The sequence below is a fragment of the Acinonyx jubatus genome, chromosome D4, assembly GCF_027475565.1.
Source record: "Acinonyx jubatus isolate Ajub_Pintada_27869175 chromosome D4, VMU_Ajub_asm_v1.0, whole genome shotgun sequence".
Classification (NCBI taxonomy): Eukaryota; Metazoa; Chordata; class Mammalia; order Carnivora; family Felidae; genus Acinonyx; species Acinonyx jubatus.
In genome coordinates this window covers 48,276,837-48,303,814 of record NC_069391.1, presented here as the reverse complement: position 1 = coordinate 48,303,814, position 26,978 = coordinate 48,276,837, and the positions used below count along the sequence as shown (strand labels likewise).

At 41.7% G+C, this 26,978-nt stretch overlaps 1 protein-coding gene across 8 annotated transcripts in view; it reads left to right on the top strand.

Annotated features, from left to right (window-relative positions):
* The window catches only part of FOCAD (focadhesin), a 311,383-nt gene that overhangs the window by 213,127 nt on the left and 71,278 nt on the right, over positions 1 to 26,978 (top strand). For all 8 annotated transcript variants that reach the window (XM_053205043.1, XM_053205041.1, XM_053205038.1 and 5 more), the window contains 4 exons: positions 862 to 983; positions 15,361 to 15,453; positions 21,756 to 21,844; positions 24,260 to 24,304. In XM_053205043.1, coding sequence (XP_053061018.1) covers positions 862 to 983; positions 15,361 to 15,453; positions 21,756 to 21,844; positions 24,260 to 24,304 — 349 coding nt within the window. The remainder of the gene's footprint in view (positions 1 to 861; positions 984 to 15,360; positions 15,454 to 21,755; positions 21,845 to 24,259; positions 24,305 to 26,978) is intronic.

Sequence of the window (26,978 nt, the reverse complement as noted above, 5' to 3'; positions counted from 1 at the left end):
TTAACCGACTGAACCACCCAGGCGCCCCAAGGCTTCTGGGATTTTGATAATGTTTTGTTTCTTCATCTGGATGCTGATCATATGTTGTTCATGGGAGTTCATTGAGCTGTATGCTCAATGTGCACTTTTCCCGTGTTGTATATTATCCTTCAATAAGAGAGGTTTAAAAATGCAATGATCTTTGTGTTTTAAATTATCTTAGTTCTTGAGTGTGTCTTCTCATTGGCTCAGAGTTACCCCCAGAGAGCTTCCAAGACTACTCACTCATAGTCTAGCATTTGGCTGCCTGTCTTTGCTTTTCAGTTGAGACTGGGGGCCAGGCAGAACTGGGAGTTCAATTCAAGAACTTAGTTAACCCAAGTGGGGAGGACAGGAAGGGTTAGAGGAGGAGGAGGAAGCAGGGAGAAGGGGAGGGTGAATACACGGTGAGTGTAGGGATGAAAGAAAACTTGTCCACTTGTGGGTGTAAACGAAAGGGACCCCTGTTATCAGGAGGTCCCGAGGATTGGTATTGGTGCAAGCATTTCTCTTTCATTGGAATTTATTCTTAAAAACTTAAACTTCGTGAATGGTTACTTCTAGAGATTAAAATAAGGTGCGAATTGTAAATTTCTTCACTTATTTACAAACGAATAAGGCTTGTAAATAAGTGATAGTTTGAGTATAGTAACCGCTGACGTCTTGTATCTCTTCTGTTTTTTCTTTCCTTAGACACCAATAGTCAAAAATCATAATTTGCTTAGTAAATTCTTTTCATTTCTAAATACCTCTATCCAGGTTGAGTGAATACGGATTATTGAGAATATGATTAATGAATTTTTCCCATAAGAAGTGTTTTTATAAGTTTTTTTTTTTTTTCAGGTGGTATGTTATTTTGTTACGATATTTCAACGTACCAGAGTAAAGAAGGCAAACCATTGAATCGACTGATGGCCAGTAGAGGGCGAAGTTTCAAGCAGACCTCGCTTGCTCTTGTGCATGAGGTAGGTGCCTTGCCTTACCTGTAATTTAATGTGTGTTTGGAAATAATTTTTCTCTTTATCATGATTAACGTAAGTTGCTTTTAAAGGCAACCGACGGGGTGGCTCAGTCGGTTAAGCGTCCAACTTAGGCTCAGGTCATGATCTCACGGCTTGTGGGTTCTAGCCCCACATGGGGCTCTGTGCTGACAGCTCGGAGCCTGGAGCCTGCTTTGGATTCTGTGTCTCACTCTCTCTCTCTGCTCCTCCTCCATTCATGCTTTCTCTCTCTCTCTCTCTCTCTCTCTCTCTCTCTCTCTCTCTCAAAAATAAATAATAAAACATTAAAAAAATTTTTTAAGGCAATCACCATAGTTGACCCGATTCACTACTAAAATACTTGGATGTGTTTCTGAAAGAAACTAGCACGCTTCTCCCATTGCCCAGCCTTGTTTTTAGGGAGTGGTACGTACAAATTTGGTTTATTTCATTGTTGTTAAACTCTTATTGTTCAGAATAAATGCTATAATAAGTTTATTGTTTAAAGAAATAATCTTGACTATTTCCTAATTTGAATCCTTTGCAAGTATGTAGGGCACCAGTGTTTATGTATGGTGTGAATTTTGGGAATGAACAGCAAATAAAAGTGTTTAAGGGGGGAGAAAAACCCTTTGGTTTTAGTGTTTATTCTATTTTTTTTAGGCTACCCTTTTATTTTTTAATTAAATTAAATTTAATTTTAAAGTTTATTTATTTCAAGAGAGAGGGAAAGAGTGTGAGCCAGAGAGGGGCAGAGAGACAGAGAGAGAGCATCCCAAGCAGGCCTCACGCTGTCAGCACGGAACCTGATGCAGGGCTCAGTCTCACAAACCGTGAGATCGTGGCCTGAGCTGAAATCAAGAGTTGGACGTTTAACAGATCGAGCCAACCCGGCGCCCCTAGGCTACCCTTTTAGAATAAAGTTATGTGATGCCATGAGACGATTTATATAAAGTCTGACCATTGCAGATCATAACAACACCAGAGGGAAGAGGGAGGCTAGAGAGCACATGGGCAGTGTGTACTTTGGTGTTATCTTTGCACGTTTTATGACAGTTACTTGTTCGGGTGTGTATAAATTAAAATATATAAATGAATAACAAAATATAGCAAAGAGGCTTATTTTATATAATTAAGACATGATAGGTTAACATCAGTCAGTTATAAATGAAGATAAAAATTGTGAAGCATGTAATAGTTTGATGTCAAATTAATTAGAGCTCCTACTGGATGTTTGTACTAAATCTCATTTTGGTGCATAATTTATATATCTTGGCATCACAGAGTTTCGTCGGATTATATTCTGCATCCTACCAGTTAGCATAGCCAGTTTTTAGAGACCTATATTTATCCTATGCAACCGTGTTCTTTCATATATTCAATTAGAGTTGAAATTATGTAAATACTTGGTTCAAAGCCTTTTTAGTCTAATTCAGTGTCTTCACTTAACTGAGGAGGGAATGAAGATCCGGGAAGAAAAGAGGTTTAATTTCATGAAAGAGAGAACGTAGGTGATTTCTAAATTTGTTTTCCCTGACATCTTATTACTTGGCTATGGAGAAGGTAGAGTTTGGTACCTTTTTGTATTTTTACGCTGTGCACCTAGGAGATTGAAGGATAACCACAGTGTTAAGTATTAATGGAAAGCTGACTTTAAAAGTCACCATCAGAACAGAAACAATAAAAATTGTTAACACAGGGAATAGCAGAAGGCAATCTAGTAAATTCAGCAAATGGCATCAGAATTTATGGGGTGTGGCTTGGATATGAACAGAGAAAATATTTGGATTAAAATGCTTGTTGCTTGTCTTGTAGACGCCTAGAAAATTTCAAAGAGATGAGAAAATATTTTATTTATTTTCATATTTATTATTTTATTTATTTATTCATTTGTTTATTTATTTTGAGAGAGAGAGAGAGAGAGAGCATGTGCACTCAAGCAGGGAAGGGGCAGAGAGAGAGAGAGAGAGGCAGAGAGAATCTCAAGCAGGATCCACACTGTCAGCGTAAAGCCCAGTGCGGGGCTCAAACTCACAAGCTGTGAGATCATGACGTGAGCCAGAATCGAGAGTTGGACACTTAACTGACTGAGCCATCCAGGAGCCCCGAGAAATCATTATTTTACAAGTCAGTTAGAAGATATATTGGATAGAATTTTGTCAAACCTGTGGTGGGATTTTTGTTTGAATTCATCCTATTGTAATTCATTAAAAAAAAAAAAAAGGCAGAGATAGAGAATGAATCATCCATTTTCTCAAACTAGGCAACAACAAATAAGAGTTTTAAGATCTGGTTAATCAGAATAATAATTGAAATAATAATAGCTAATAACCAGCTCAGGCATTTTAAAAATTGCCGTGTGTGTGTGTGTGTGTGTGTGTGTGTGTGTGGCAATTTATATATATAAATATAAATTCCTTTTTTTTTTTTAATTTTTTTTCAACGTTTTTTATTTATTTTTGGGACAGAGAGAGACAGAGCATGAACGGGGGAGGGGCAGAGAGAGAGGGAGACACAGAGTCGGAAACAGGCTTCAGGCTCCGAGCCATCAGCCCAGAGCCTGACACGGGGCTCGAACTCACGGACCGCGAGATCGTGACCTGGCTGAAGTCGGACGCTTAACCGACTGCGCCACCCAGGAGCCCCCCCCTTTTTTTTTTAAATGTGTATTCTTTTTTGAGAGAGAGACAGAGTGTGAGCAGGGGAGGGGCAGAGAGAGAGGGAGATACAGAATGGGAAGCAGGCTCCAGGCTCTGAGCTGTCAGCACAGAGCTTGATGTGGGGCTCGAACTCACAAACCATGAAACCATGACCTGAGTCAAAGTCAGACGCTTAAGTGACTGAGCCACCCAGGCACCCCTATATATAAATTCCTTTAATCTCTACATTGACACTGTGAGGTTGGTACAGCTATTGTGCTCGACATCACAGAACTAGTAAGTGGAGGAGCCTGGAAACTGATCCCAGCAGTGTGACTCAGGGTGGTCCTTGAACTACGCTCCCTAGTCCCAGGTTAAGCAGAGAACATTTAAAAAAATGCCTTTGGATCCTCCCAAGATGACTCTAGTATTTGCTTTGTTGCAGTCCTTTTGGTATTATTACAGCTGAAGTTCCTTCAGACTTGCCTTGGGTTTCTCATCACTGCTTCTGGGTCTTTTTATTTAAAAAAAAAAAAAAAAAAAAGTCTGTCGTGAGAGTTTCAGTTGGTTTATTCAGCCGTTGATGGACCCTTGGGTTGTTTCCAGCTTTTGGCAATTATGACTGAAGCTGCTATAAGCAGTTCTCGTAAGGTGTACGTGTGGACATCTGTTTTCATGTCTTTTTGAGTAAATAAAGACGTAGGCTTGGGCTTGCTAAGCCATCTGGTAAGTGAATATAAGAAACTAGCAAACTTTTCCTGGTGACTGTCCCATTTTGAGTCCCCGCCAGCAATGGAAGGGAGTCCCGGGTGCCCTGCCTCTTTGCCCATGCGCAGTATGACCAGGTTCTTAAAAGCTAGCCGTTCTCATACATGGATAGTGGTTTCTCTTTGTGGTTTTGTGTTTCCTTAATGACTATTGATGTTGAGCATGTTTTCATGCATTTTTTGCCATTCATATCTTCCATGAAGCATTGTGTTGTTTTACCTATTTTTTTTTTAAAACCAGGTTATTGTTTTCAAATGAGAGTTCCTTATATATTCTGGCATAAATTCTTTTCTTAGAAATGTGTTTTGCAAAAAAAATTTTTTATACTGAATCTGTATACTTGTCTTTTTATTTCCTTGGCAGTGTCTTTTAAAGAGCAAATTGTTAGCTTTAACGAATTCCAGTTTATCAAGTTTTTCTATTTATGTTCTTGCTTTCTCTCCAACCCAAAGCCTCAAAGATTTTCTGTTTTTTCATCATACCAAAAAGAAATTCTGTACCTATCAGCAGCCACTCTCCATTTTCCTCTCTCCCTAGCCTCTAGCAACCACTCATACACTTTCTGTCTTGATAGATCTGCCTATTTTGAACATTTCATGTAAATGGAATCATGCAATATGTGGTCTTTTTTGTCTGACTTCTTTCACTTAGCGTAATGTTTTCAAAGTTTGTACTTGCGGTCACACGTATCAGTACTTTATTTCTTTTTATGGCCTAATAATATTCCATTGTAGGGACATACTATATATAGTTTATCCATTAGTCACTTGATGATCTCCTGTGTTTACGTACAGAAGTCTTACAGTTTACATTTCAGCCTACGACTGTGTAACTTAACTTTTCACAAGGTATGGGTTGTATTTTTTGAATGTACCACTCTTTCTTCACCAAGGCACCTTTGTGGAAAATCATTTGTCCATATGTGTGGGTCTATTTCTGCACTCAATTTTTTCCCATTGATCTATATGTGTGTGCTTTAAATCAAAACCATACGGCTTAATTAGTGTTGCTGTATAAGAAGTCTTGAAATCAAGCAATATGAGTCCTCCAATTTTGTTGTTTTAAAATTTGACTGTCTTAAGCCTTTTGCCTTTCCATGTAAATTTTAAATCAGCTTTGAGAAACCACAAAAAACAAAAAAAGCGTCAGCTGTAATTTTGGTTAGAGAGGTATTGAATCTGTGTAGATAAATTTGGGAGAGAATTGACAGCTTACTAATATTGAGTCTTTGAACTCATGCACAGGGTATAGCTTTCGATTATTTTAGGTCAGTGTTTTACTACAAATCTTGTGCGTATTTTGTTAAATTTAATGAGTATTGTGTGTCCCTAAGTATTTTGATGCTAGTGCCTCAAAGTGTTTTTTTTATTGGTCTTAATTTCCAACCGCTCCTTGCTAGTATATAAACATATAATGGATACTTTTCTATGACTTTACTAAACCTACTTATATATTCTTGTTACTTTTTTGTAGCTTTTTGTTTTTCATGGTAACATTGTGTGTAGAGATGGTCTTAATTTTTTTTTTTTTCCCCCTTATTGGTGTGCCTTTCATTTCTTTTTCTTGTCTTTTTGCCTGGGGCCCTCCAGCAGTGTTGAACTGGAGTAGTAAGGGCATATATTCTTATCTCATACACAGTTTTGTGGGAAAACATTCAGTGTCTTAACATTGAATATGTTATATTTACCTTATTTTAGTATAAAGATTTTGTAGATATCCTTTATCAGATTGACAAAGTTTCTTTATATTCCTAAATTGCTGAAAGTTTTTGTCACGAATCGATGTTGAATTGTGTCACATGGGTTTTTTTCTAGATCTATTCATAGGACTGTATAGTTTTTGAACTTGTTGATATGACAAATTATTTTGATTTGTCTAAGTGAACCAAATCTTCATTCCTAGGAAAAACTCCATGTAATCGTAGTGTATTATCCTATTTGCACATTGCTGAATTTGATTTATTAATTACATTTTGTTAAGGAATTTTGCATCTGTGCTCATGAAGGATATTGTTCTGTAGTTTCCTTGTATTATCTCTGCCTGATGTGTTACTGTGTAATGCTGTCCTAAGAAATAATTTTTCCTTAAATACTTGATAGAATTTTCCAGTGAAAATTTGGAAACTGGAGTTGTCTTTAGGAATGTTTCTAACTGTGAATTCAATTTATTTGATATATGAGGCTCTTCGCTCAATCTATCCATCCATTCCCACTAATCCTGAAGCTTGGGGTCCGTCCCCTTCTGTGACGTGTAAAGTTTATAAAATCAGGAAGTTGGTTTTGGTTGCCTGTAGTTCCAGCGTGCCCAGTATTCCTGGCACATAGTAGACATTTGTTGACTTGATGATTTTAATCCTTTTGAAACATGGATGCGCCTTAGACTTCGTATGTGCGCGTGGTATGATGGTTTCCTTTTTCCAGAATGTTGTAATTAACATGATGGTGAATCTAACGATTATTGAGGGCTTCCAGAAATGACATTATTATAATTTGAATAGCTCTTATGCACTGTTTTATGTCACTTTTCATTTATATGAGTAGATAGAGGTAGCCTTGTCTTCCTCCCACAGATGACGTATACTTGTAGGATATGCTATGGCCTTCTTAATGCCTGTAACTGTGGGTGGGTGGATGTGTATAACAGGTGGAGGAACTTTGTTCTGAATGTCCCAAATGTCCCAAATGCTCTGCTCTTCATGTTCCAACGTGTATTTTGCTTCTCGTAATTGTCAATATTTCCCAAAAACTAGGTTTAGTAAACCAAGGAACTTTTCATTTTGTGGAAAACTAACTATGAACTACTGATTTAACCTGTGATTAATTCTTTTGGAGATTATTGTATTGTCTTCTTTTTGAAAACTTAAAAAAAATTTTTTTTTTAATTGACTCTTCTTACAGTGAAACTCTCCCATGATACTTTTGGAAGACTCTCAGATACGTGAGTCTGATTTGAGTTTGACCTGACATCCGGGAGGAGTTCCGTGTCATCATCATCCTGTTTAGATCTTTCTAAACCTGAAGTGACCCTCTCTCTCTCCGTTCCTTTGAACAGGGGATAACCAGGGGTCATTCCAGACCTCGTAGGGCTTCTCCAAGCTCAGGTGACTGTCCTCTTCTGCTCTGATTTAAATTTTTTTTTTTTAACGTTTATTTATTTTTGAGACAGAGAGAGACAGAGCATGAACGGGGGAGGGTCAGAGAGAGAGAGACACAGAATCTGAAACAGGCTCCAAGCTCCGAGCTGTCAGCACAGAGCCCGACGCGGGGCTCGAACTCACAGACCGCGAGATCATGACCTGAGCTGAAGTCGGGTGCTTAACCGACTGAGCCATCCAGGCGCCCCACTTCTGCTCTGATTTAAACTACACGTTCTCATCCTGAGACGAACTTGATTCCTGTTGATGAGGAAGCTGAAGGTGAATGACAGTTTCCTTCCCTGAAACTTGCTGCCTGCCTTGTCATCCTTTGGCATTTCTAACTCTGACATGACACTGTCCCCTAAATTGGATGATGGTGGTTTGTCCCTGGATGGGAATGGCAGTCTTGCTTCATTATTTCCTCCATCTTTGGACACAGGCAAATTCTCCCAATCTTGCTGCTGCCACCCGACCATATTTCTGCCTCTGCATTAGGTAATGAGCTCTTTTTTCGTTTTTATTTCAGAGAAACCTTATCTGGACTCCTTGGTAGCACTACTCTGAATGAAATGAATCTTTCGTTCTCTCTCTCCCTCTCCCTCTTTCTCGCCCTTTCTCTCCTTCCTTCCTTCCTTCCTTCCTTCCTTCCTTCCTTCCTCTCTTCCTTTCTCATTGATCATCATTTGATTCTTTTTCCTCTAGATATTAATCTTGCTTTTCTTCGGCCTTCTATGGATTTCCCCCACCCCCCCCCCCCCCAGATGCCCGGACATAGGTGGGCTATACCCCATTGTTTGAACTACAAGTAATATATTTGCCTTTTTCTTTCAGTTCCTTCTTACTTAAAAACATATTTCGTATGAAGAATACGGAGTAGCAGTAACATTCATGCAATATGAAGCAATTAGATAGAAATTCGGAATAATCATTGGGAGAAGTGGTATCTGTGCTTATTACACATTCCCCTTAGAAAACACTGTGAAAAGTATGGTTTGCTGTATTTTAGAGACTCCATAGTTGCCATGTGATGTGAGTTGTTATGGTAACTGGGTTTTCCCCCCTCCTATTAAATAACAGAGTAAGTAAATGGTTGCTTGAGATGTGACTGAATTGTCAGCTTTCAAGCTAATGTTATACTGATGGGGGGGGGCAGCGGGGAGAGAGAGATAGGCTGTGGAAGAGAGAGAGGATGAAGGAGGGAAGGGGGGGAGTCAGACTTTGAAATGTCCAGAAAGCACCCAGAAAGAAACGAGTGTCATTTTACTTTAAAAATGTGTCCTCTACAAGCCCTCCCTTCTTGTCCTCCAGTCACCATTTGTCAGGAGACAGGAATAACAAAATTATTTTTGTGCAAACAAGATTACTATTGACAGAAAATTGAAGGCTATTATATCTCCTATATAAACAATGGGACATTGAGTGGCTTTTGGGGTCTCGAACACTAAGTACAAATGGTTTTTCTTCTGGGAGGAGAAGAAATGTGGGAGGAGTGTGTGCACATCACAGACTAAATGTAGTGGCTCAGTGTTGGCATGTCTTTGTAGCAACTGAAGTTAAATACTTTTATTCTTTTGATAATAATATATATACATCTGGGGAACATGGAAAGGCCTTACTTTGTGAAATTAAGGTTTTAAAATCAATAGCAAGCACCTAGTTTATCGGTAAATTCGTACATGTTACCCTACCTTATTTCCTTCTACTTTGGCCATCTGACAACCTCACCAGCATCTGTCTTCCTTGATTTATAGTATGTAATGAAAGTCTGTTAAAATGGATGTTTTCTTGGGGCGCCTGGGTGGATTCAGTTGGTTAAGCATCTGCCTCTTGGTTTCGGCTCGGGTCATGGCCTCATGCTTCATGAGTTCGAGTCCCACATTGGGCTTTGCACTGAGCTGACAGTGTGGAGCCTGCTTGGGATTCTCTGTCTCCCTCTCTCTCTGCTCCTAATACCCGCTTTAAAATTTTGCTTTGTCACTCACTGTGTTTTCAGCTGGAATTAAACCTTTCCTGGCCAGAACATTTTGGACATGCTTTTAGAACTGTGTCCTCAACAACTTGTGTTTGAATTTAGCTGTGTCTGCTAAAAAAACGTGTTCTAACACCGTGTTTCCAGAGGGATTGAAAGTTGAACTTCATGATTTTCTGTGATGACTTGTTTATGGTCATATAGTTTTCTCATGACAGAATTGTGTCTTAAAGCCAATACTGTGCATTAAATCTGATTAAACTCAGCAGGTACTTACTTGAACACAAGACACTCTTATGGGTCCGTGGGAGGGATTCCGAGAGGAACAGGACGTGATCTCTGCCCTTAGGATTGTTTGAGGGTAAGGTGCATACGGAAATAATCTAACATGGAATCGGTCGAATGTTATAGGAGAGGTTGGTAGCATCCTGGAAGCATAGAGATGGAAGAAATTATTTCAGGGAGTAGAGATGAGAGAAGGACAGGACATCCCAGGCCCTAGAAGTAGTCCTGTAGAGTATAGGACTGACTTGGGAATTGGTTTATAACTCAATTCAGCCAGGATGCAGGTTAAATGAAAGAGAAGACCAGGAAATCATCTGGGGAAATTGGTTGGGGATCTTGGCCAGCAGAGTTCTTACATGAGAACAAATTATTTCTTAAAGTAAATGGTGGGCTTTTGATTCTAAAAGGCTTTGAACCTAGTACAGAAGAGTTGGGACCGTATTCTTTAATGAACCATCAAAGGTTTGGGAAAAGAAGTTCCGAGTTAATGTAAGAGTAGCAGCACCGTTTAGGATGTATTAGAAGGAAGAAAGATTTTCGGCTGTTGGGAGATCAGTTAGGGGCCTCAGTACTCTGGGCAGGAATTAGGAAAAAGGCAGTGAAGCAGAAGGTAAGGGAAAATAGAAGAAACATTTCAGTGGTGGAGTTGACGGTTGAGTTGGGGGCAAGAAGGAAGTCCGGGATAAGTCAGAAGTTCCCAACCTGGGTGACTGGGTCACTGGGATATTGGCGGGTGGTATTGATAGAAACACGAACGGTAAAAGGAAGAGTGGATTTGCAATGCTGATGGCAAGTGTACAGAGTGTCATAGATGATGGGAGGAGAGGGTTTGAGAAGTACTACAATCTGAAAGTAGCGACTTTCAAACTATGTATCTTTAATCTTGCGTGTGTGTTGAGGCATAATATACATACGGTAGATTTCTCATCTCTTAGTACACAGTTGTATGGATTTTTACAAGTGCACATGTTCATGGAACCGGTACCACAGTCAAAAGAAGAGCAGTTCTGTCACCCTAAAAATTCCCCCATGCTCCTTGGTAGTCAGTCCCTTTCCTCCCCACCTTCTCCTGACAACCACTGATCTATTTTATGTCCTTCTAGTTAAAGCTGTGTTTTCAGGCATCTCAGGGACCTTTACCAGTCGCATCTAATGAGCAAGAGGGCTGAACACCAAGCCCCCCAAGCCTCCCAAGCCTTCCTCCTCACTTCACTGAGACAAGTCTTACCTATTTTCTGTTTTATGTCTTGGCATTTTACTGAGCATTTGGGGTGAGTGGAAGAATTATATATAGGTAAATATTCGAAAGGTTGTATCCTGCAGGTTGCGGACGCACCTCTGAGCCACGGTTCTCTCGTACCCGGATGGTTGCAGTAGCCTGCGGGGATGTGTCTCTGCTCTGACCTTTGCCCCCTACAGTCTGTTCTCAACGTAGCAGTCACCACGATCTTCTACACTATTCACTATGTCATGTCATTCTTCCCAAAACCTTGTAATGGCTCCCCCTTTCCTAAGAATACTAACACAAGTCCTAGAACGTGACCTCGAAGTCACTTCCCTGCATTCCCTGAGTGCCCTGTTAATTTGCCGACCTTCTCTCTCTCTCACTCTGTCTGTGATGGTTGGTTGGTTGGTTGGTTATACTGGCCTTCTATGTGTTCCTCGGACAGGTTAGCCATGGGCTTGCCGTAGGAATTTTGCCTTACCTTGTGTGTTTGTGTTTTCAATCGAGGTAAAATTCACATAACGTAAAACTAACACCTTCAAAGCTTAACGCATTGGTATTTAGTGTAGTCACAGTGTGCAAACCATCACCTCTAGCTAGTTCCAGAACATTTTCATCCCCCTCCAGTGAGACCCTGTGTGCATCAAACTCTCACTTCCCATTTCTCCCTCCCTTCTTCCCTTCCCCTCTCTCTTCCCCTCCCCTGACAACCACTAATTTGCTTTCTGTCTGTAGGGATGACCTACTCTGGATATATCATATAAATAGAATCATATAGCATGCGACCTTTGTGTCTGGCTTCTTTCTCTTTCACGTAAATGTTTTCACAGTTCATCTACGTTCTAGCGTGCATCTGTATGCCATTCCTTTTTATGGCTGAATATTCCATTGTAGATATATTTCATTCATTCATTCATTCATTCATTGAACGTGTGGGTTCTTTCCACCTTTTGGCCAATTGTGAAAGTGCTGTCATGCACATTCGTGTGCAGTGTTTGTTTGAGTACATGGTTTCGATTCTTTTGGGTATATACATAGGATTGGAATTGCTGGGTCAAAGGGTAATTCTATGTTTGACTTTTTGGAGGAATGACCTGTTTTCCATAATAACTGAACTGTTTTACATTCCCATCAACACTTACCTGGGTTTTTCCTTTTTTTTTTTTTTTAAGAGAGAGAAAGAGCATGAGAGAGAGAGAGTGAGAGAGTCATAAGCAGGGTCCATGCTTAGCACAGAGTCTGACACGGGGCTCGATCCCATGACCCTGGGATCATGACTCAAGCCAAAATTGAGTCAAATGCTGAGCCCACCGAGTAGGCGCCGCCTTATCTGGGTGTTTGTATCTTCATTGCATTCAGGTCTTCATTCAGGCTTCACCTTCTCAGCGAGGTCTACCCTGACAACCCGATTTATATTTAGTCCTGTAATGTGCTCCCGTCCCTGCCCTCACCCCAGTGTCCTCCCCCGTTCCCTACTTGTGTCTGTTTCTCTAACGTGGTCTCTTTTTAGGCACAAGCGTAACGTTTCATTATACTTACTACCTCTTCCACCTAGAAACTCTTAGTCATCCCCAGATCATAGAACCTGCTCGTGTCAACAGTCCCATCAGACACCTGTCATTGCACGGGTATACGTAGTTAAAGCAAAAGTAAATTTCACATCCACTGCAACTTGGCGCACGGTGGTTGAGAGCCCTGCTTTACCATCCGCCGCATGATGAGGTTGCAAGTTCATGATTTGCGGTTAATTTTGTCGATTGGATTTCCTTCAGAGACTTCTCAAAGTATAGCAAATTAGACATACTTTTCATACTTTAGAAATGCTAATTGTATTTTTCAGCCGAGCGTCAATAACCTACCTGGGTGGCTATACACTGAATTAGAGTAGCCTCCTAAAATGTGTTTTTGTTAAAAATGGTCAAGGAAGTCTCTTTTGCGTGTGACACGACCGGCGTGTAAGAGCACGACTCACTTTAAACTGTTTCCCTAAGTTTCTCTTGAGTAAGGGAAAGAGCAAGAGAGTGCATTTTTAAGGAGATTTATTCACGGCTGACTCCAGAGAACCCCGAGACTACGTATAATCTCATAAAACATGGGTAGTTCAGGCTGGGGTGTGGGCTCACGCTTTCTGCTGTGTCCCCGCACCCACCTTCAGATGTGGTTGGAGTGGCAGCTGGAGTACTGGCTTTCACCTTCAGTTTCTAACCTCCTTTTAAACAGGTTTCCGGGCATGAATGCTTTTGCCCTTAGAAGCTCAACGTTTGATTTGCTCATTTTCCTTCACATTTTGTCCCATAATACTTTCCTTTTTTAACTCAGGTTTGAGAAGCAGTTGCGACCATTGTCCTTCCAGAAACATCCAGTGCTCTTTTTGGCAATTTGCTGAGACCGTGGATATTCCCAGTAGTGCAGTGATGTCCATGGATTCTTTGGCAGGAAAATACTGAACTATTTTGAGGCTCTGAGAGAAGAGAAAAAAGTTTTGGTTGCGGTGTTTGAGCGTTCTCTCTGTTAAATCCGGGTCTCAAAATAGGACTTGATAGTTAATGTACTTTATGAAACGGAAATGGGATCGATAGGAAAATTCCCCACGTTTTGGAAACGAGAGAGCAGGGCCAAGGACTGATTAATGCCTCTCCAGCTGGAAATGCCACCTAGGTTGTAGTCTCCTTCCTGGATAACGAGAGAGGGAGCAAGAATCCCTGGGCCTGCCCCTTCAAGGATTTTTGTGGACATAGTGACCCGGCTCCCCCTACCCTACTCGATGCAGTGAGTACTTAATCAGAAAAAGAAGAAACCTGTCTTTACCATTTTTTTTAAACTTCATTTCATGTTGTACCTTTTTCATACTGTCTGAATATCAAAAAGAATTTTTTTTAAACCGTGGTGGAATGAGAAGTGACAGCAGACAGAGTTAATGTTCTTTGTTCTTCTCATTCTCGTGGGTTCCTCATACTTTGGCCTTATAACCTGACTGTGCCCATTTTTGAGTCTCCCGCTAGAAAGATCTCTGCAGACATAGATCGGTTGATAATCCTAGCCTTGGGGCACCTGGGTGGCTCCGTCGGTTAAGTGTCCGACCTCCACTCAGGTCATGATAGATGTCGTGGTCTGTGAGTTTGAGCCCTGCGTCAGGCTCTTGGCTGACAGCTCAGAGCCTAGAGCCTGCTTCAGATGCTGTCTCTCTCTCTCTCTCTCTCTCTCTCTCTCTCTCCCTTTCCCCCACTCATGCCCTGCCTCAAAAATGAATAAACATTAAAAAAAAATTAAAAAAAAAACAAAAGATAATCCTCAGAGCCCTTTCGTAGTAGCTTGTGTATAGTAGGCCCGCACTAAGACTGGGATTACAGAAAATACCAGAGGCCCTGGGGACGAGCTGTATTCAGAGAGGCTCTTTGCTTCCCTATCACAAAGCCCTTGAGAAAATTAATTCCTCTAATACAGCAAAATCTCCTTAACACACTCCCAGTTATCATGATTCTGGGGCAATTCTGTGGACACTTGTCTGCCTGGTTGTTTGTCATCGTCTTTGGTCGTGGGACCCATGCTGACGTTTCAGGTGTTTGGGTTTGGATGAGATGAGCTACAGGAAATGTGAAACGCGATGCACGCTGACTGTTGTTCTTGAGCGATCTTCCTTTAACAGAAGCAGGCCTTGGGAAGATTTGTTGCAAGATAGCCTTGTACTAATGGGGAGAAACAGAAATAACTATGAAAACCCGATGTTTTGTCTGGGCCTCTCTTCAGAAACCAGGCTTCGGTGTTGGCACATACCCTCTTTCTCTTGTTCACCCACCCTGATGAAAGGGTGCCGGTCTAGCGGTGTGCCCGTTTGCCCCGTGCACTTGTCCGTTTGCACCTCTTGCTGTCGTGGTTTCTACGCATGATGTTTCCGTCGCCCCTTTCAGGTCATTACTTCCGAAACTGTCCTATTGGAAATCCGGGATGTGAGCAATATTTATTTTCATTGAAAATGGTCGGGGGGTGGGGGGATTGGCTAGACGATACCTGGTTTCCTGACGCTGGCAAGAAGCTTCGCAGGGTTTCCCCCTAACTTTCAGGGACACGTTTGTATTACGCATGCGTCCTGACTTGTTACTGTTGTAGAATTCTCCTTGCTTTAATTTAGAAAATTCCAGGCTTCTTTTATTTTGTCTTTACAGGGCTCGAAACCCTTCTCCTTTGAAAGTAGCCAAAAGATTTTATTTGTGGTTCTGATCCTAGACTCATTCGGTTTGTTTTTAGGATCTAAATCATTTAAATAAGGGGAAGAGAAGAATTTCATTCTGCTTTCATACTGCATAGTCTAACTTACGTGGCGGTGTGTTTTTCCCCCGCAGGTTCACATCCAGCTTTCTGAGTGGCACCGTGCGATTTTCCTGCCACAGGCCTGGCTTGCGTATATGAGTCGAGCCTACCATGCCATTTTACAGGTAAGGGGACCGTAGGATCCTTTGCCATAGCGAGTGTCTCCTTTGTATCTCACATTTCACTGCCAACACGTATTTAATATAAAAGCCCTTAGGACAATGCAGTGCTTATTTTTGCTCGTAAAAGAATGTGAGTTATGTGCATAATGGCACTTAGTTTTTTCAAATGTTGACTTTGAGAGAGGGAGACAGAAAGCAAGTGGGGGAGAGGGAGAGAGAGAGAATCCCAAGCAGACCCCACACTCAGCACGGAGCCCGATGGGGGCTCCATCTCATGAACCGTGAGCTCATGGCCCGAGCCAAAGTCAAGAGTCACACACACTTCACCGACTGAGCCCCTCGGGCCCCCAGCTGCACGTCAGGCTTAAATTTTGATGTCTTCCCCCTGTGGCCTGTCCGGAGCTCCCTCTTGGTGCTCCTCTCCTCCATCCTGCTGCTTTCGGAGATCTCCTAGATGGCCCAGGTGACCCCCGTGGCTGTCCCATAGCACCTTGACGTAAGTGTGTCCCAGACGGAGTTCATTGTCTCCCTTGTTCCTGTGCCTCCTTGGGCTGGCCTCGTTTACAACTCCAGTCTTATCTCTTAACCCTTCCCCTGAATTTGGAGTTTCAGCCTGCTAAACCTCTTTGTTTCCCAAACCCAGCACGTCTACCCTAACCTCTTCACTTTTACACACTGTTCCTTCTGTAACAGGAACTGCCATTCCCTCAATGCCCACCTGATTTCTACTTATTCTTTAGATCATTTTATCTAAGATGGCATCTATGAGGCCCACCCCTCCAAAACTGGATTACATGCCCCTCCACTGTGCTATCTTAGACCCCCTGACCCTTTTAAAGATTTTATTTATTTCGGGGCGCCTGGGTGGCTCAGTCGGTTAAGCGTCCTACTTCAGCTCAGGTCATGATCTCACAGTCCGTGGGTTCGAGCCGCGCTTCGGGCTCTGTGCTGACAGCTCAGAGCCTGGAACCTGCTTCGGATTTGTGTCTCCCTCTCTCTCTGCCCCTCCCCTGCTCACACTCTGTCTCTGTCTCTCTGAAAATAAATAAATTTTATTAAAAAAAAATTTTTTTTAATGTTTATTTATTTTCAGATAGAGAGAGACAGAGCGTGAGCAGGGGAGGGGCAGAGAGAGAGAGAGGGAGACACAGAATCTGAAGCAGGCTCCAGGCTCTGAGCTATTAGCACAGAGCCCAATGCGGGGCTTGAACTCACAGACCACGAGATCATGACCTGAGCTGAAGTCAGAAGCTCAACCGACTGAGCCACCCAGGCGCCCCCCCAAAAATTATTTTTTAAAGATGGAGAGGGGAAGAGTGGGAAGGACATGGGGAAGGAATGATTAAGCATTTTAGCATGGGTGTTCTCAAATTGAAAATTTGCAACATATTTTATTGAGTCTAAGATATATGAAACAGTGATGCATCTTCAGAAGTTCTGATTCATCAGAACTGAGGAGGGGACCAGGAACCTGAACAAGCTGTCAGGTAATTTCAACATAGTTACTCTGTCAGCTACACTGAGCAGCAGTGTTTTAGATGGTTCCCCAAATTACACTGGAGTCCACATTTTATTATTCTTATTTTTTTAACGTTTATTTATTTTTGAGACAGAGAGGGCGCATGAACAGGGGAGGGGCGGAGAGAGAGGAAGACACAGAATTGGAAGCAGGCTCCAGGCTCTGAGCCATCAGCCCAGAGCCCGACGCGGGGCTCAAACTCACGGACCGCGAGATCGTGACCTGAGCTGAAGTCGGACGCTTAACCGACTGAGCCACCCAGGCGCCCCTGGAGTCCACATTTTAAAGATGTTCTTTTAGAACCACTATCTCCTTCGGCTCGGCTTCCACGCCTCTTTTGTTCTGGGTGGCATCTGGGCACTCAGTTTTGAGTAGGTGTGTGAGTGAAGGATTGTGTGTTACTCATACACACCCTGAAACCAGTTATAGTTTTTATTCAAGAAGAGTGAGAGTGCGGGCCAGAGTAGGCACTTTTTCTCCCATCGCCTTTTCTCTACGCAATTTTGCAGTGTTTTCCTTCAGTAAACATTTGTGGCGCACCTTTGGCCAGGCCCTGTGCGGGGTGCGTGGGGTACCAAGGAGAATAAAGCGTTCCTTCCTATCAGTGAGCTCCCAGGCCAGTGTGGGAGATTGACATGTCCATCAGCAATGTTGGTACAACATCTCTGAGGCTTTAACAGAGGATGTGCAAAGTCCTACGGGCGCCCAGAGAAAGAAGGCAAGAATAACTCCTCCTCCCGCAGAATGAACTGAGAATTTTATTTAGCTCTCGGCATAAGGAAGGCTAAATCGAACAGGATTATGGTATAACTCATGCAGATGACTTACAGTTGATTTAAAAAAAGAAAACGGTTTTTTCTTATAATAAGAGCTACCATTTATTGAGTCACTAGTGTGTGTCCAACACTTAACATGTTATTTCAATGAATCTTTACAGAAACCCTTTGAAGTGGGTGCTGTTAACCCCATGTATGATGGGATTACAGGTGAAAAAGCAGGGTTAGCTGGGAAAGCAAGGCAGTGGTACAAACCCCATAGGCAGAAACCACTGGGCCCCTGAGAAGGAACTGAAACTTACACGAGGATTTATCTGTGACCCCCGAGCCTCAGCCTTTTCCACTGCAGCATGCACTTTCCCTGGCACTGTCATTAGTTGCAACAACAAATAATGCAAATTGGTGTAATATTTTAAAGGATAGGGCTATGCATGAAAAGCCAGCTGAGTATTTTTAGGGATGCACGTCAGTTATCCTGCCTTTCTCCTGTGGTGGGTGATAGCGTGCCTCTCTGCTTGTTTATCATTTAAAATCCTTCTACTTTAGGGGTGCCTGGGTGGCTCAGTCGGTTAAGCGTCCGACCTCAGCTCAGGTCATGATCTCGCAGTTTATGAGTTCGAGCCTGGAGCCTGGAGCCTGCTTCGGATTCTGTGTCTCCTCTCTGCCCCTCCCCTGCTCATGCTCTGTCTCTCTCTTTCTGTCTCTCAATAATAAATAAACGTTAAAACAGTTTTTTTTTTTAATTAAAAAAGATCCTTCTACTTTGCATTTCTGGTTACGTCCAGTTCCACTGAGAACAGGTGACCAAAGAAATGAAACTGAAAGTATAGGCTTTAAGTTTTTCAGTTTGATTTGAAGGTACAGGGAAGCTTTTTAGGCAACATGCACACGGATGCATATTAAGTGTTTGAGTTTTTTGAAACAGGCCCCCACACTTCAACAGAATCTATAGTATCTTAGAATTAGAGCAACCGTGCCAGACTCCCGGTCTATATCAAGAATTTCTGCCCTGGAGGTACTTCTTCTGTACAAGAGTTACAGTTACTTCCATCTGGTGCTCAACATATTTTGTAGCATTAAACCAGAGGATCATTTAGAGGAGGCGCATGTTTTACTCAGTTAAGCCTAAGAGATATGCCAGAAGATACATTCTACCTTATTTCCTGGGGGTTTGATTGTGATGGGGGTAAGTTTGAGATTTGGACACCACAGGTGGCTTCTGCATGGGCATCGGCGTCCAGCCTCGTCTAATTTTTTTCCATGAGAACGTCAGATTTTGCATTTTAAGCGTATCAGTATGGTCCACACGACATCACTATGGTCGGGAAACATAGGTAGACACAAGCGATTGACAGTTCAGAGTCCGTTTTGGGAAGGAGGCCTCTAAAGCCATCTTTCCCTTGATGCCCTGTGGGACGCTGAGTTGGTTAAGGTCTCCAGCCTTTGTATAAAGGGCTCTCGTGAATATGACCTCAGACTAGAGAGAGGAATTCTAAAGCAGGCCGACTGCAGACTTTTGCTTCCTGAGTTGGTCAGCTAACTGTGAAATAATCGAAAATCAAAACGAGGGTCAGGAATGGTGACCCGGGTAGATTTCTCTCTGACCGTGGGTAAGAGATGTTTGTTTCTAATGTGTAGGTTTGGAGCTAGGTGAAATTACTCACTGTAATCAGCAAGCTCTTGGTTACATAGGCTGAAGATTAAAAAAAAAAAAAAAAAAAAAAACCAAGAAGGATCGATAAATAATCGGCATGTACAGGCAATCCCGAAATCTCAATTCAGGTGATCATTTCAGTGTCTTCTCCCCCCGGTGAGTGGTTTTGCCCCTTAACCACAGAAGCAGAGGTGACAGAGAGGCTCTCTCACCTCTGCACCTCAGTGACCGACAGGCAGAGACTTAGGGGGCAAAGTGCTTCTGAATAAACAGCATAACATGGACTGGGTGGAAAGGGTGAGAAGGACCTTCCAGAAGAGGGGGTTGAGAGAAGCAAGAGACTTTGGAAGAAGAAATACGAAGTTTACTTAGTTATAGTCGATGGTGTAGTGGGTTATGGCTACGGAGATAGAGAAAAGCAGGTCTTTTCAATAGGCTGTGCAGATACTGCAAAGCTCTTTTGTTTTTTAGTTTATTTCTAAGCAGATTTTAGCCTTTTCCTTTCCTACTGCTTATCTTTTTTGGAAAAGCGCTGTGGCCAGTAAATGTTCCTAGGAGTAAAGAGGCTAATTTAAGAAGCATAACTAGCAGAGACAGGCAATAAATACGATTTTCTATTTTGCTTATCCCCCTGGGAGGCCAATATCAATATTGTGCTAAGTACAAGGACCCCTGAGACTGACAAACAGTCCTTGCCTTCGGTGAGCTCACGCACTGGTGGTAACAGAGTTTATGTATATTCATGAAAGATCATTTCGTAAGACGATGATAAAGGGAGGTGGGATTTTTTTGGTTGTTGTTAACAACAAACCTGGTAATGGTAGTTATTCGAAAGAGACACTTTTGCACGTTATTTAACATGCTCTAATGCCACGAGATAGTTGTTAGCTACATTTTACAAATGCGGAAATTGAAGTTTAGAGAGGTGAAGTTACTTGCCCGAATGTATACAGCAAGCAGGTAGACATGGCTTTAGATCAAGGCATTCTGATTCCAGAGCCTACCTCCTTTACTCGTCAAGCTGTATTGCTTCTCCCTCTAGGGTATGTATATATGGATATGCACTTTTCTTCTGTGAAACATACCTTAGAACTCTAAAATCAGTAAGAAAAAGACAACCAATAGAAAAATGGACCCAAGAGGAAATCTAAAAATCTACGAACGTATGCAAAGGTTTTCACATCTCCTTGGTAAACGGTGAAGTGAAGATTAAAACCACAATGAACACCGTTTCACACCTGCCTGAATGGGAACAATTCAAAGCCTGACAATTCCAGTTGTTGGTGAGAATGTGGAGTAGCTACAACTTTTATTTGCTGCTGGTGAGAACGCAAGCTGTACGACCACTTTTGAAAATGGCGTGGGAGCTGTCACTCAGTAACACAAAGCACAGGAAGTTCTCGTCCAATGTAGGGCTCATCAATAAACCAGTATTTTCAGTATATTTAAATAATGTAATTGTTGATAGACTAGAGGGGAAAGAAGCTGATCAAAATGATCCTGAGTGTAAAAGAAAATAGAATAATAACTATCTGGAGGTCTTGGTCTTAAAGGGGTAAGAGTAGCTACATTTTTATTATGTGTAGAAGCTGAACATACCAATTTTTATAAGTTCAAGAAATAAAAATGTAACGCGCAGATGTTTAAGAATAGCTTTGGTTATAGATTACCTGAATCTTTAAAAAAAAATTATTTGTTTAACATTTTTATTTATTTTTGAGAGACAGAGACGGAGCGCGAACAGGGGAGGGGCAGAGAGAGGAGGGAGACACAGAATCCGAAGCAGCCTCCAGGCTCTGCATGGTCAGCACAGAGCCCGATGCGGGGTTCGAGCCCACGGACTGTGAGATCATGGCCTGAGACGAAGTTGGACAGTTAACCAACTGAGCTACCCAGGCGCCCCTGTAGATTACCTGACTCTTACGTGTCATGTGATTACCCTCCTTTTCTACCATTCTGTTATAATACTGGTGCTCAGACCCCAGTCTTGGTATGGTGTCAGTTCAAATTATCCGCTGAGGACACAGAACATTATGAGAAAGGGGATTTTTTTTTTTTAACAGGACCTTTGGAATTCAAATCTGCTTTTAATAGATCTTCCCAAATGGAGTGCTGTGCACTAAATGTCCCAAACCCACAGCTTCTCCAGGATAAACTTCTTTGGTGAGCGCTGAAATACCAAAGCAGTGATAGAATTCTCTCTCCTCACACATCCTTGTTTATAATCTAACGTTTTATTAGGAACACCGAAGGCCAACTGAGAAAGGCTACGTGTGTTCTCAGTGTCTTACAAAGAAATTTCAGGGTCATTTTGGCCGCGGGGTCTGCATGCTGATTGATGCTGTGTGTCCTGCAGGGCAGAATAGGAGAACTGGATTTGCAGTTGAAACATGGGAAAGAAGGACCCGAGGAGGTGCAGTACAAAAAAGGCACAGCCTGGCTCTGGTAAGGGGATGCTGTTCTGCTGGGAATGAACGATGAGGGAGAACGTGGCCACTTTAAAGGCGTGTGCGGAGAATCGTCACTTACCTACCTGCCCGAAGGGGGAGAGGCCAAAAATCTGATAGGTGGATTTTCCACCCTCTCCCTGGCTATCACAAGTAGAGTTTTATTCATAAATCTTAATTATTCTTTAAATTGTTTTGTACAGCAGCGTGGAAATGGTTTGCTTTTCCCTTCACCACCCCCCCCCATAACTGATTATTTTATATGCTTTCAAGTGAAAGATTCTGTTTTCCCCACTCAATCCACTGTCTTCCTAATTCACATTTAGTCGAGGAATACCCCTCTGCTCCCATGCTCCCCCCCCCTCCCCAAGACATCTTCATTATTAGGAGCAACTTTACCACGTCAGGGCTTTAATTTCTTTGGCAGACATCCCCTGGTGAATTCCCACTGTATTATCTAGAAATGTGTAAGTGCTGGAACATTAAAAGCAATTTAAATTGTTACATGGGTTAGGAAGAAAACCTTGTCAGATTAATGTGGCAGCAGCCTAAATCTAGGTAAAGTGCCCAGAATCTAAATTGCTTTACCTGCAGCCACGGGTTTCTTTAATCTAAAAATCTATTCAAAGCTTGCTTGAATTTAGATTTATTTACTGATAATTGGTGTATGTAGAAAAGCAGGAGCTCCGTGTGCATGTGTGCATATTTACATAATTCTATTCTAAGTGACATTTTCTAGATTTATTTTAAAAATAGCAACACAGCTTAAAACATTATGACATTGAATTTAAAATTAGAGGTTAAGACTTTGGATTTCACTTCCTCTTTGTGATGATCTTTTGCATAAAGTTTGACTTTCATCTTCTAAAAATGATAATTTGGTGAATGTATAGTCGCATATTGACTATATTCTCCAAAATAGATAGAGACAGAAGGAAGAAAGTGATAGGTGAATGTCAAGGATAGCTCCAAGATTTTGACCATGAATAACGAAAAGTATGGACTTCCCCTTTACTAAGATGCAGACAATGATAGAAAAGCAGGTCTGTGTAGGGGAAGAATCAGGTTTGGAACTTGCTAAGCCTCAGATACATAATTAAACCTCCACTTTGGAGATAATCAGATATGTTGTTGATGATATGAGTCTAGAGTTAGGGGGTGAGATCAGGGCTAGAAATAGAAATTTGGAATGATCAGCATATCAGCTGTATTTAAAATCCTGATTGCTGGATAAGATCACCTAAGGAATGAGTAGTGATAGAGAAAAGGTCAGAGGGAAGAGCTTCAGAACACTTCAACATTTAGACGTGGGGTAGATGAAGAGGGAACCGACAAAGCACACGAAAAATTAGTGAACGGTGATGGAGGAAGAAAACCAAGAGAGAATGGAATCTTGAACACCGAGGGAATAAAATATTTCAAGAAAGGAGCAATCAGTTGTGTCAGAGGGTGCTGGGAGGCTGCACCAATATTTCCACCAATATTTGTGGAAATTTTATAGTATTTATAAAAATTTTGAGTTTATGAAACTCTATATAGTGAAATTATCTGTGGTTGCTTCTTCAAAATGTAAATATTGGCGATCACAATGGGTGTTCTTTTCTATATCTCAGGGCTTTTATATTAAAAAAATTTTTCTGAATATTTGAATTGAGTATACAATCTTCAGATCCACAAGTGGAATCATTTTCTTTCAACTTCGGAGTGATTTTGTAACCAACATTTAAAATTTTATTTTACATACGTACATAGCAACTATTCCATTATCTACAACTTGGAAATAGTAAATTGCTGTTTTAGTGAGCTCTTCTGCATAAAAAGAGAGAATATCTTAATCAGTTTGGGCTGCTGTAACTAAAATACATAGACTGGATGGCTGACTTAAACGACAGAAACTTACTTCTCACACTTCTAGAGGCTGAGAAATCGAGATCAGAGGTCTTGTGCCGGTGAGGGCCTGCTTTCTTGTTTGCGGGCAGTCCCCCTTCTCCTTGTGTCTTCACATGTTGGGGAGCAGAGAGAGAAAGCAAGCATTCTGTGTCTCTTCTTACGGGCACTAACCCCATACATGAGGGGTCCACCCGCAGGACCTCCCAAAGGCCTCACCTAAGAATATAATATAAAGAATGTTAGCAGAGCCACCATTCAGTTTAAGAGATGACATCATCACAACACTGTGTGTCTACAGGTACCTTCTTCCCCGCCTCGGATAAGTGACGTAAGGAATAGGCAGAGGAAACTCTTTGAAATAAAGCTCATATTATAGTGTTTTCACCTTACACTATAATTCCACACATACAGTTTTAGGGCCTGGGGTCATTGCCAGAGGGTCTTATTAACTGATGGATAAGCAAAAAGATTGGGCTCTTATTCTAACATAAACTCTTGCACCTATTTCCAACCTTTACTGCAGGGTCCGAGACATGTTGACTGATGAGATCACCAAGACGGCTGTGAAGTAAGATCCATTCATTCTCTTACCCAAAATTTTCTATGAACATTTTTTTTTTTCCTGGCGGGTGCATACAGTTTCTCCCTTTAGAGTACGTCCTAACTTTAAGAACGTTAAAGGACTCTTCAGTTATTTAAAAAAAAAAAAAAAAAAAGAAAAAATCAATTGTCATCCTCTCTCATGTTAAGTTAATTCTTAAGTTAATGTCTTTTTGTGAGAATACGGAGGAATCAATACAAACATGACTTCCACATCAAGAGTCGCTGGGGTCGCGCCCTTGTCGTACACCTAACAAAATGCCCTGTGCTTTGACTTAGATTTAAAGGATTCTCATTTAGTTTGGGGTGGGGAAGGGGGGGTGTTGTGGTTTGAAAGAGAATTCCTTGCTAATGTGAATTATGTAGGTTCTACAAATGGGTTATTAAATCTCAATTGTGAGCCAGGAAATAAATCACAGTAGTACTCCCTTTCATTCTCTTTGTGTTATGGGGTCCAGGATATCTAAAAATTGAATTTTTAAATGTTTTTATTTATCTTTGAGAGAGAGCGCGCAAGCAAGGGAAGGGCGAAGAGAGAGGGGGACAGAGGATCAGAAGCCGGCTGTGATGCGGGGCTCGAACTCACGAACTGTGAGACCAGGACCTGAGCCTAAGCCGGATGCTCAACTGACTGAACCACCCGGGCTCTCCTAAAAACCGGATTTTTAAATGCTAAAAATGAATGTGATGACCCATTAAAAAGGCAGTTTCAATCATATCCTTATGGTTGTTTTAACAAAAATAACGAGTATTACTACCTTGAGGCTTTTTATTTATCTTAAGCCAACTCTCAACAGAAAATTATACCCTAATGAACTTGCTTGAACAATCTCTTCGGGTTCCTTTGCTAACAAGCTGAGTAATTGTTTCTGGCAGTAAGTTACACGTCAGTTATGTCCGCTTCTCCCTTCCACCATCACCTTTAGCTGCTGCCTTTCTTCTTATCCACCAAATAACATAGATAGACCTTTGACCTACGGGATTTCATGTGTCCATATTATCTAGACATAATTCATTTCAATATAGTTTATCCCTATCGTGTTCCAGAACTTTCTGTGGCTAAATAGGTTTTGCCTTAATCACAGTACACCATCACCACTCAGCCTAATGCCTTCTGAATAAAGGGAAATAGAAGTGGTAATCCTCCCCTGCACCCACTTCTGTGGGAGGCACTGGGAAATATCTGTTGACATATCTGTTGACAAAATGAAAACTAAAGTACAGAGAGGCTTCGATAGGGACTCATTTGTGTCTGCTTATCTAGTTTGGTGAATTGCAGACACAGTGGGGGAGCGGAGCGCTCAGCTGCCTGTTGGAGGGGAGGGTGTGCTGGGGCGGGGCGGGGAGGGGGGGACTGTCTTCAGCCCTTACCTTTCATAGTTTGTTCTATTATGTAATCTACTTATATCCTGGTAAAAACCGTGCTCTGACATTTGCAGGGGGGAAAAAAGCCGTGGAACGCTGAAGAATCTAGCAGCTCTCTATTAAAACAAGCTATCATTTTGCCTCTCTAGTAGCTTGTGCATTTTCCATTCTAAAATTTTATTTCAACAAGATTTTAATCTTCCGATTTGCCAGGCATCGTTTCATGAAATGCCTACGAAGAGTGTCTTCACATTCTCAGTGGCACGGAGTAAAAATAATTCATGTTCTCATAGTGTTACCTTTTCATCAAAAATTTCAAAGTATTTTATAGACCTTATCTTATTAAAGCAATGCCGACAATAGTAGGTATGACAGCAAGTCAGGTTCAAAGGCTGAGAGATTAATGATAGAGCAGGGGGGAAAAAGAATCACTCTGCGTCTCTCTCTTTTTCCCCCTGGCTTCCTCCAACCATGTGAAGACCCCACCACCACCTGCTGCCAGCTTAGCCTTCTTTGGACCATGGCCGCCACAGGCTGGTTTGGGCCATTGTAAGACTTACTTTGTTCTGAGCCGTATAAGTTAAATGCAGGAAGTAAAACACCAGTCACAGGATTAGACTGATTTGCTCACTTAAGAGCAGTTTTAAAGCATCAAGGATAGGGCTAAAGGAGAATCAGAGAACAGATAAAACCTGATGATTGATGTAAGTTCATTTTCATTGTTGTTAATTAAATAGATTTGAACCCGAAGATGAAAATCCCCAAAGGACTGGGTCACTTTACTAATATGTAATGTAATACTTTGTCCCAAAGAAAGCATCCTTGTAGCTCATCCTTCCCTGTGCTTTTTAATTAGGTTAATGGCATCAGTTTGTTCCAGAGGACAGTTTAATTAAAATGCTAGTGGTGTTGCCTAGATAAATACTGTACTGATGCTGACATGTTATTATGCAAATTAGTTACTACTGCCCGACTGGGGCGGGGCGGGGGGTGGGGTGGGTTGGGGGGGATAGTTATTTGATCAACAAGCTGATGAGTATTTGCTAAACTGGTTGTAGATGTTTACCTGGCCAGCTCCTCCACGAATTTGTTTCACGAAATCCGTATTGTCTCCTTTCCAGAAGTCGCTGCGTGCAGCAAGTAGGGAATGCAGAGATGACCAAGAGAAACTGGTCACAGTACCTTTGTGAAATGTACAGCGTGGTCTGAGCATGCATTATGTGGACCGAGAAATACGTTTTTCTATTCAAAGATTAATGTCCGAATACACATTTAGT